The 11,106-nt window shown below is 50.2% G+C and overlaps 1 protein-coding gene across 6 annotated transcripts; it reads right to left on the bottom strand.

Annotated features, from left to right (window-relative positions):
* Positions 1–308: 308 nt before the first annotated feature.
* On the bottom strand, positions 309–10,522 carry LOC146587785 (zinc finger protein 783-like). Of its 6 annotated transcripts, none has more exons than XR_014897581.1 (7): positions 10,022–10,522; positions 8,541–8,667; positions 7,493–7,606; positions 7,189–7,305; positions 6,812–6,925; positions 1,119–3,908; positions 309–592 (listed from the first exon to the last, which is right to left on the bottom strand). XR_014897581.1 is itself a non-coding variant. In XM_085318994.1 (6 exons), the coding sequence occupies exons 1-6, from the start codon at positions 10,406–10,408 to the stop codon at positions 3,013–3,015; spliced, it is 1,755 nt and encodes a 584-aa protein (XP_085175120.1). In that variant the 5' UTR covers positions 10,409–10,522; the 3' UTR covers positions 310–3,012. The 6 variants fall into 6 exon arrangements, 3 of the variants coding, with proteins under 3 accessions (XP_085175120.1, XP_085175121.1, XP_085175122.1); XR_014897582.1 differs by having other exon boundaries at positions 309–1,424; positions 2,141–3,908; XR_014897583.1 differs by having other exon boundaries at positions 2,141–3,908.
* Positions 10,523–11,106: the final 584 nt, after the last annotated feature.

Here is an 11,106-nt window from a genome sequence, read left to right as displayed (position 1 = left end):
CCCAAYTAAGATTTAGGATGTTCTAGTCACAGTGGAACCCGCTCATCTTTGAAGCTGGTTTAWTTTTTCAATGATAACTGCACCTCCGCTGCTTTATGGAACAGTGTCTTTGAGTCCCATCCTTGAATGCATCTTGCACTTCCTGGATTGAGTGGGCTAAGCTAATGAAGACTGTAACGCTGTGGTTGCTTTTTGCTGGATTGATTTGGTCTGCCTGCAGAATGAGATTTGTATCGTAAGCTTAGAAGCCATTACAGTTCATGCCCTCTCCAGGTCTCAGATACACACACTGACAGCAGTTCTTCTGCTTAGGTTCCACTGCAATATTATAAAAAAGAAAAAATAAGGAATACTCATGCCATCTTCCTTCTAATTCAACGTAGACTTTATTTTCTGTTAATAGAGTACGATACTACAAATTGCCATTTGCTTTGAGCTGGAAACATGAGTGTGAGATTAGACAGGGATTTCCTGCTCCCAGGGAAGACCAGAGAACGTGATTCCCTAGGAGCCTGGTGACGATGCACGTGAGATGTCCCTGTGGACTCACAGCAAGGGCCAGGCAAAGCAGGTTCCAGGGTCAGGACTTTGTCTACAGCACAGTAGAATGATTGGGGGGTGGGGGGAAGAAAAAAAAAAGGAAAGCAAGCATTTAGAACTTCACAGCTTTAACCTGTTCAAGTTTAATGTTATTGTTATTATTAAAAATCAGGTATCTACTGCTGCAAATTTAATTGCCATTTTACAAACAGATAGAAACAAACAAATTCCCTGCCCCAGAGGGCTCACAGTCTAGGTAACAGTAGGGTAAAAGGGAGACATTAATTTAACTGGAGTCAGTAAGAAACCACTGAAGAGCTGATTAGTCTRTCTGCTTACTGGACAAAACGCAGACTGCCCTATCCTGCTAACTGCCAAGCGATTCTCCTCTAGCATGTCAGTGAGACCTGGACAAACGTGGGAGAAAAATTAGTCTGTTTTCACTGCTTCATGGTAGTGAGGGGCCACTGAATACTAAAAAGTGACAGAACATGAAATCCTCTATCCTCGTGGACTTAGTACTTTGAGAAAACGAATGCATGCACAGAGACAGGCTTGCCACACAGAGACCTACTCACACTCTTCAGAAACTGTGAAGTCAAAGCCCTCAGCAGCACTAAGATGAGAGGACAACGCTGCAGGCAGTTGGTCACCAGGCAAACACCTGCAGCTGAAGACATTTCCACACGTGTGGCTCTGTGCCAGTTCCCACAGCGTGGCTCCAGAGCAGTTCACACAGGCTCTGCCAGCCTGCTCTGGGCAAAAACCCGGTTAGTTTAACAGCGCAGGGGCTCTGAGCCGGCCTCACTTGGGCCGAAGGATGCACGGGAGCACTCCTGCATTATGCTCTGCCGGCACGGCAGGCAACGATGAGCAGCAAGGACCTAGAAAGAGACCTCACTCAAATGAGCTTCCAGAGGAAAGCATGTAAAAGCCAATACAGTGCAACAATCATGGGCTGGTCTTCAGGTGGGAGTGGGCTGAAAAGCTTTCAGGTAGGTCTGGGGGCAACAGCCTATGAAAYGGTCTGACTTCTCCAGCTCCTCTGCCTCAGTGGTTACTGCTCATGGTCTCTGTGGCTAAAGGCCACAACAACTCCCCGAGGCAGTCTGCACTCAGCACAAGCCTTCAACCAGCCTTTCCTCTCTCCTAAGTACTCTTGGCCTTTTGGTCCCAAGGGCAGCTCATAGCAGCCACCATGGCAGCCAGCCGCAGTCAGTGCACATCTCTGCCCGAGGGACAAGCCCTCTGCAACCCTCCCCACATCCCCTGGACACCTTGGGGTCTGGAAGCAACCAAGGGGGTTTCTAAACACAGATTAGTGATGGTGGGAAGTAGTACATCTGGTCAAGTARTAGGAGGAGCCCCAAAGCTGCATGACATATTTGGGCAAGTTGCTCAACAAATTTGWGTTGTTGGGAAATGTTTCTTTAACTGTTTGGGACATAATGAAAGCTCATCCTCAAGGGCAAAAAGCATTTGTACCACAGGCTATCCAGGGAAAAAGGGAGATAAAGACAGGAAAAGACAATGAATAATAAATAAGCAGAAGTGTTAATGTACAGGCAGCTACCAGAAAAACCACTATTCCAACACTTACTTTACCACAGGAGTACAGATGTCCACCATCTCTGGCTAACAAGTGGTTTCCCCATTCAKTTCCACTGAAATTGCCTCAGAGGTATCAACAGGAGTTTGGCTGATGCCATCTCCTTTAGGTGCGTTCAGAAGTGACAGAAGATGGAACAAATTCCCCTCACAGTTACTTCAGTGCAAGTCTAGAGTCTCCCATGGAACACATCCTGATGCATATCAGAGCAGCTCAGAGCAGAATTTGGCTCCTCCATTATCATTTACAACAAACTAAACCCAATTTTAAGCTCTAGAGAAGGAACTGAACCTACTTTTTTTCAGCTAGCTTCCTGAGCAGTAGCAGCAATGCAAACATCATTTGGCCTGTGCTGAGGCACACAGAGAGTTGGGAACTTACTGGCTGCTCCACCGTGGTGAATGTGGCATCTGTGCAGATTGTCAGCAAGGCCTCACCTCGTGTGTGCATTTAGTTGTCAAGAGTCTTTTGAGAAYGTACAACTCAAACCTGCCCACAAAACTGAGCACAGCAGAACTTTAGCACAGAGAACAGCCAGGGAAACTCCAGACAAAGAGTGGCTGCTTCAGAAAAACTCTACTTAGCTACAACCAGTTCAACCAACGGATTCCATATGCTTTCTTTAAACCTGGAGAGGTCTTAAACACCTTAATTCTCAAGAGGTTTACAGGCTGACTAGGAGGTGCCATGGCATACCATCACACCATGAAGAAAAGGGCAGTGGTGAATCCTAATCTTACTTCGCATTGAACTATCGACCTTTGGATTAAATTGTCAGAGTGCCTTCAATGCTGAGCAGCAGAGAGACTTTCTCCTCTTCCGCCCTTCCAGGGGCTGTAAGATCTAAGCAAGCCCAGCACAACCTAGAAGAAGTTGTCTAGTGGYGTCTTTCTCAGATTCTGTGTACCCAAACGGTTCCTCTCACGCAGGTGGATCTTCTGGTGCTGGAGGAGGTGCTGCTTCTGGGTAAAGCTCTTTGAGCACTCGCTGCATTGGTATGGCCTCTCTCCAGTGTGGATCCTCTGATGCCGGATCAGATTGGAGGGGTGGCTGAAAGTCTTCCCACAGTACGAACAACCCAGAACCCCTCCGCTCCGGCCTGAATGTACACGCTGGTGGATGACRAGGGTTTTCTTCTGGGAGAAGCTCTCCTGACACTTGTTGCACTTGTAAGGCTTCTCCCGCAGTTGGCTTTTTTGACTTGGCCTGTAGCTGCTGTTGGTGTTGATGCTTTTCATGCACTTGGGACTGCTGTACACCTTGTCCATGGCTGGGATCCTGGCGTGGGTTTTTGCACTGTTGTTGTGCTTGAGGCTCTCCGCGGCTGCAAGGGTCCTGTCTTCCACRTGCATCTGCTGCTGCAGCTTGAAGTGCTGCTGATGCAGGAAGCTCTCGTCGTGTTCAGCRTCCTCCCCACAGCACAGCGTGCCGTGGCTCTGCTGGTGCATTGTGAGGATCTTCTTCAGCCGAAAGCCCTTCCCACAGGCACCACATGTGTGAGATCTCTCACTGGGACAGCTTAGCCCATAAAACGTGACAGCGTTGCTTTCCTCCGGGGGGGATGGTACCAGCCCACTCGTCCTTTGGTTTCTCTGCTGCACTGGAGAGCTGTACTGACTATCAAAGGGCAGCTCCTCACTGGGACCCTGGAAAACAAGCTCCTGTGATTCCCTGGATAAAGTCTTGGAGGTCTCTGAGCTTTGAAGAGATTCGTCAGAGTCCTCTTCTATTTTGAATGTTAGCACCTCATCTGCTGGAACTGAAAACAACAACAAAGGGGACACTCATTGGCCTGAGACACAAGACACTTCTGAAATCCCCCGATTCCTTCCCCGGCACATGAAGCAAACAGACCTGTCTTACACGGGCAACATGAAAGGCAGCTGCACTCATGGATCAACAGAGCTAGTGGGAAGACTAAAAGGAAGGAGGCGCTAGCTCAAGTGAAAAGCACAGGAACGCTTCCACTTCAGCTGGCTTAACAGCAAATGTGAGAAGCAGTGAGCGAAGGTGCAGAAAGAAGTCCTGCCCTCCAGSACAGTAGGGCTGAACACTCCCCAGTTTCCGAAATTGTCTCCAGCCATCCCCCTCCTAAGTGCTGATATCTCATGAACCTAGGGAAGCCCTTTGCTTCTCTTTTTCACACAGCCTGTGCATCTGCCTCCCTCCCCACACCAGCGACTCTATCTCTCACTCTTCAGAGAGCACCATGGGATCTACCTTCCCTCTGCCCCCCACACATGGGGACCCATCTGCACAGCCTCCTTCTTTAAAGACGACACGTGAACACTTGCTGTTTTTGACTCTGAGACACATCTGCTACTGCTTCCCYGAGGCAGTAAAAGCACACCTGCTCTGCGGGAGGGGGGTTCCACTGCTTTCCATCTCCGAGYCATGTCTGTCTGGAACTTAGTTTTGCCTCTCATTCCTACCTGAACACTTTCTTTCAGCTGACCTGGATATGAATATAACCCACAGGTGGAAAACCAACCACAGGTCAATGGCACAAACTGCCAACACAACAACTTAGAAAGCTGTGGACAGGATGAGGACAGGATCCAGCAGGCCAGCGTGGGGATTGGCCTCCTGTCTGAAATCTGTTACCTGCCAGTTCATTAGTGCTGCAGAGCAACTGACAATGGGACACGCAGAGGGGACACRAGGCACGACCAAAAGCATCTGAGGTTTATTATCAGCAGGGAAATAGCATCAAAAACTGACAAGCTCCACAAACATCTTTGATGCATCACAAAGAGAATATACAGAGACCAGAACTGCTGGTGGGGAAGAAAGCCCAAAACAAGGAAGTGACTGGTGAGCTGGAAATGGTCTGCTGATCAGGTAAGTAATCTCACTGCAATACTGGGAATAAAAGTCATCCCAGCTCAATGGTCACCACCCCAGACGTTACATAGCTGWTGTGGGACTGCTCTAGAGCACAGTTCCCTTTTCTGAAAATGCTTCCACCAAGCTGAAGAAATTCCAGGAAAAGAGCAGCACATAAGCTTTAGAGGATGTGAGACTGGACCAGGAAGAAGGAGCTTCTTGGGCCAGATCATAGAATCATAGAATCAGTAAGGTTGGAAGGGACCTCTGGAGATCATCTAGTCCAACCTCCCCGCTCAAGCAGGGTCACCTAGAGCATGTTAGACAGGGTTGCATCCAGGTGGGCCTTGAAGATCTCCAGAGAAGGAGACTCCACAACCTCTCTGGGCAACCTGTTCCAGTGCTCTGTCACTCTCACAGGGAAGAAATTCCCCCTCATGGTCAGGCGCAACTTCCTGTGGTTCAATTTGTGCCCATTGCCTCTTGTCCTGTCACACGGGACAACCGAAAAGAGTTTGGCCCCGTCCCCTTGACACCCTCCCTTCAGGTACTTGTACACATTGATCAGATCCCCCCTCAGTCTKCTCTTCCCCAGGCTGAAGAGGCCCAGCTCTCACAGCCGTTCCTCATAGGGCAGGTGCTCCAGCCCTCTGATCATCTTCGTAGCCCYACGCTGGACTCTCTCCAGTAGCTCCATGTCTCTGTTTTACTGGGGAGCCCAGAACTGGACACAGTACTGGAGATGAGGCCTCCCCAGGGCTGAGTAGAGGGGCAGCATCACCTCCTTCGACCTGCTGGCAACACTCTTCCCAATGCACCCCAGGAGACCATTGGCCTTCCTGGCCAAAAGGCCACATTGYTGGCTCATGGTCATCTTGTCATCCACCAGCACTCCCAGGTCCTTCTCTGCAGAGCTGYTCTCCAGATGGTCAGACCCCAGCTTGTACTGGTGCCTTGGGTTATTTCTCCCTAGGTAGATGCCCAGAAGCTCAAGGGCTGCAGAGAAGAGCTGTGCTCTGCAGCAGCCATTGCCTTGGCAAATGCTGAGCACAGCTGCCCCACAGCATGATCAGAGCCAGAGACCACTTTCTTATCTGCAAATTTGCCCAAACCTCTTCTGAGTCCMTTTTGCTTTCAGCTTTTGCTGTACCCTGTGGCAGTACGTTCTACAGTTTACGCACATGTGGAAACAGACTCTGCTGCTTGGTCTAAAGCAAACACCTGCTTGTTTCACTAGGTACTCCCCCGATCTTGGAGTGTGAGAAATAGTGAAGAGTTGTTCCTACAGCCCCTGCCTGCAGCTTTCACGAACATACAGACTTGTGTTGTATCCTCTGTTCCACCGTGCCCTTCTCAGACTAAAGRGTCCTACTGTATTTAGTCTCTCCTGACACAGAAGCTGTCCGTCCTGCAGCTTTTCTCTGGACCACGTCAATGACTACTATATTATTTTCAAAATTAAGTGAACTGCACTCAAGTCTCCAACACTGTGGCATAGCAATGTCTTTGGAGAAGACATTGAAAATTGTTCTCAATTCCTTTCCTAACAATCCCTTGTATTATATTATTTCAGGGATTCCTGTCCCTTCACTTGCAGTCTTTGCCTACCTGGCACTTTAATCTCTCTACTAGCCATGCTGTCCCTAACCTCTCTTGCCCTTCGTAACCTCAGTGTGGTTCTTGTCCTTTCTTCTCTCTCCCACCTGCCTCTGCTCAGCCYCCACAGCTCAGCATACGCTGAGCCGCAGTGGGAAGGTTAAGGGTGCCGCTGTGCAGCATCAGCTCTCCACCTTATCTCCGGCTCTACAGCACATTGCGAGGCTGCTCAGAACTCACCCACGCTGAGCTCTGCAAATTCCGCATCCTCCGTAGCTCCGTGCTCCTCCACACACGGCTGTTCCTCTTGCTTCACAATGCAYGGAAAGCTTGGCTCTGGAATGGCATAGTCTGCTAATGTAAAGAGGACACTGGTTTCTTTACTGGCTATCACAACACCATTTGGCTCTTCCCTTGCAGTGCCAAGGTCTGCACCCAGTTACACTGCTTTTATATGCAACCTCTCTTCAGTGTCTCCTAYTCCTGTTCTCTTTCTTGGGGCTTTACTCAGCTCTCTAGGGAAGCAGTTTCCCCCTTACCTCTCAGCTGATCCTGTTTCAGGATAGTGCCCTCCCCATCAGACACGTCCAGGCACACTCTTTCAGAGCAACGCTTACCAGCTCTGGGTTCAGCCAGCATATTTATTCTCTCTTTTGGGTCATCCAGTCCTCTCAGGCACTGCACTCCTCCTCCGTTGTCCTGGCTGCTCATATCATGTGTAAACACCAGAGACTCTGTTAAGGGGAAAGATCAATCCCATTATGTTTTTTCTAACACTCTCTTATTCCTCCTGAACCTCCTGCTAGCAAGATCTGACAAGCTCCATCCATAGCAAATCAGGACGATCACCTTGTGACATCCTCTGGTGACCACAATACACAAACATTATGCCTGAGGATAAACTTGTAATTCATCTCTTGCCTGTACTTGGTTCTGCAGGAACGTCTCTCTCTCCTGAGTCCGCCTGGTTCCCATTGCAGGGTGCCTCTCCTCTCTCAATCYGGGACAGGAGGTCGGGTTTGGAGATCGCATAGTCTGTTGAGAAATGCAGATATTAAAGTTTCCACGCTGCACCAAACCRCCCTCATTGCTGTTTGTGCCAGGTGATGAAAAAGCCTGGAGAAACACATGCCTACTGGGGTAAGCGGATTCAGCTGTATTCGTGGGGAGGAACACTCCCCTGCAGACACTGCTGGGACTCAGCTATGCCTCGCTGCGCAGAAAGACCAGAGTTACCAAACCAATCCCTGCTGGGCAGGGCTATTAAACTGCCAGTTCTTGGGACAGAAATGGAAACCGGCTTGCCATAACTGTTCCCTAGATTCCTAAAGTCCAAGGACWGGGAGTGGCCTTTTCTGAACTTCCAAATCTTGTTTATTGTCTTTAATCCAGCCTGACACCTGAGCACTTACGTCTAGATGCCCAGAGGCTCCGACTGTCTACAGACCGTCAGACGGATGTCTTTGTGAACAGAACTGACTGTACATTGTACCAACAGCACGTGCAGGCCTCTAGTGGAGTTGGCGTCTCTGTATTTCCTGTAAACTCTTTGTTGTTGGTGGTGTTCTTCCTCCTCAAACCTGTTCCTTAGTGCAGGTCGTACAAACATTTAACAGCACGGAGAGCCCTCTGCACAACCCACCAGGAGGTGGCAGCTTCTGCTGCTGACAGCTAACCCCATCCCATCTGAGAAACACTCGTGAGGCCTGCAGACTGGGCGAGGCACCGCACACGGTGTGGAGTGGGTGTCTGGATGTAACACTGATGTGAAGTGCAACCAGTGTCCACACCCAGCAAACACTGGATCCYGAGGGACTGGAGATTACGTGCACCGCGCTCCATGCTGACATCAGCAAYGAACACAGACATCTACGAGTTTCTGCAACGTTGGTTCTTAGCTGCGGGAAAAAGTCCCCAAAACAGAGCTAGTCCAGAAGCACCAACAAATGACTGAAAAAGTGATATTTACCCAGAGAGATCAGAGGCTCATAGTTCCCTTTCATCACATTTCTGTACAGCTCTTTCTGCCCTTCTTCTAGGTTCTCCCACTCTCGCTCGGAAGAGGAAGCWGCGTCATTTCCAAATGCCGTTGGGACCTGTAAGCGTAAAAGTTGCAAACTCAGCACCTTGTCTGGTACTTTAGCTGGCCCTGCCATCCTTAGAGCATTCAGAAGGGGAAAGTTTCTAATTTTTATTTATTACTTCCACCATTTACAGAAGTGTAGAAAGTACTGAAGGGAGAAAAAAAAATCCTACCTTGGAATATTTTCTACTCAGGCTTAATGCAAACAGAGTACAAARCAGGAGAGAGGAATGACTTATACCTCCAATTTAAAGAACTTTGTTCATTTGGGCTAATTATTGGAAAGCCCACTGTGAATTCCAGAATATTTCTACATGTCCTTATGCAGCGCCTTAGCTGATTAGAAAGGTAGCTAATTTACTTCAGTGTAATTGTTTAAGGGGAAAATCTACTACTCAGTGTAAAACGTATGAATTTGTCCTTTTGTAATGAGATACAATTATATATATACACACACATATATATATATGTGAACAAACAGTCCTTACTTCATACTTGTTTATGACACATGACAGCAATTCTGCAAAAAGCAATTAGAAGATAATTTGTTTCTGCAGAGTTCATTAAATATTTAAAGATAAAYGGGAGGAGGCTGCCACTTGTGTGGGTGAATTACTGTGAGAGCACAACCACAGCACTAATTTTAAGAGYTGGCCCTTGCAGAGCCTTGGCTACTGCAAGAGGTCTCCTTTGGGGCACCTCATTTCAAGACGAAGTTGAAGAAATAGGATCTCTTAGAAAACAATAAATGAATTATGTTTTATGTTAACAAGGTAGAACGTGTGATTTGTTATTAAGTACAAGAAGAGAACTATCTGCTTAATTTGCAGCAGAAATGATTGAAGTCAGATCCTAGGAACAGTAAGGTGTAAGATTCGTGGAGCACTGGAACAGGGAGCCTGAGAAGGCTGCAGGCTCCATGCCACCACAGGTMTTCCAGTAGGATTGATGAAAGTCTCAGGGATGAGATTGGGGAACTAAGCCTGTTCAGAACACGGGGATACAGGAGCAGATCCCGATGTCCCTTCCAGGCTGACGCTTCTTCGATCACTTTAAAGGTAACACGATCCTTTGAACTAAACTGTTGTCTCAGGGAATGCTTGAATTGTCTGAGATATATTTAGAGATCTCAACCCACTGCTCTCTTGCAGTGTAGTGTGATGTATAGTGCTCAAAATCTCCACAAGCAAATATTGCAGCTGATGTATGCGAAAAAACAAAAACCTGAGTTTCTGAAACTTGTGCACTTTGAAACCTTCATTTGTTAACAACAGAGCATCCGTTCAGCACTGGTGTCCGCTCAGGAAACGAGGCACAGGTGACACCCTTGCTGTCCCTCCCCAAAAGCATGCATAGCCATTTGTTACCTTGGGCACCTCGCCCTGGGAGCCCGGCGGCAGCCGCAGGATCCAGAAGTTCCTGTTCTTCAGCAGGTTCTCCATGTTCTCCAGGCGCCGCTGGAGCTGCCCGTACTCCTGGATGAGGGTGCCCAGGACGGACAGTTTGCTCTCCATCTGGTTACCAAAATCCACTACTGTTTTCTCACAGTCGAAATACTTCTTTTCGGTTGTCACCGTCCTTCGCTCCAGGTTCAGCAGGCGCGAGGCGTGCGAGTCCACCCTCCTCTCCACGGCCTGAACGGCCGCCACGACCGTCCACAGGGAAATGCTCGCGCTGCTCGACCTCATGCCTTTGGCGGAAGCTTGTTCTGGAACCACGGGGCAGCGGAAACTCGCCGAGCACGGGGAGTCCATTTCCCGTTCCTGAGTCTGCGCGGGGGGACAGCGAGAGGCCTCGGTGGTAGCTCCAACCTTCCCGCCCTTGTGGCTTCAGCACGGCTTCGGCCACTGGGCCCCGGCCTGTCCCCGCGGCTGTTTGGATGTAAAAGGGAAGATGAGGTCAGGAAACGCTCCGTGTGGGAGGCAGCTGGCACGCGGCGAGGGGCCCTTCCCCACGCGTGGGGCGCTGGCACACCAGGACAGGCCCCTCCCTGTGCGTGGGGTGCCCAGGACGGGCCCTTCCCCACGCGTGGGGCGCTGGCACACCAGGACGGGCCCNCGGGCCCTTCCCCACGCGTGGGGCGCTGGCACACCAGGACGGGCCCTTCCCCACACATTGGGTGCACAGGACGGGCCCCTCCCCGTGTGTGGGGTGCCCAGGACGGGCCCTTCTCCACGCGTGGGGCGCTGGCACACCAGGAGAAGCCCCTCCCCGTGCGTGGGGTGCCCGGAGCGGGCCCTTCTCCACGCGTGGGGCGCTGGCACACCAGGACAAGCCCCTCTCCGTGCGTGGGGTGCCTGGGACGGGCCCTTCCCCACGCGTGGGGCGCTGGCACACCAGGACAGGCCCCTCCCCACACATTGGGTGCACAGGACAGGCCCCTTCCCGTGCGTGGGGTGCCCAGGACGGTCCCTTCCCCACGCGTGGGGCGCTGGCACACCGGAACAGGCCC

This window comes from Rhea americana, unplaced genomic scaffold (genome assembly GCF_003343005.1).
Source record: "Rhea americana isolate MKP2758 unplaced genomic scaffold, rheAme1 scaffold_567, whole genome shotgun sequence".
Taxonomy (NCBI): Eukaryota; Metazoa; Chordata; class Aves; order Rheiformes; family Rheidae; genus Rhea; species Rhea americana.
This window is presented reverse-complemented; position numbering and strand designations above follow the sequence as displayed.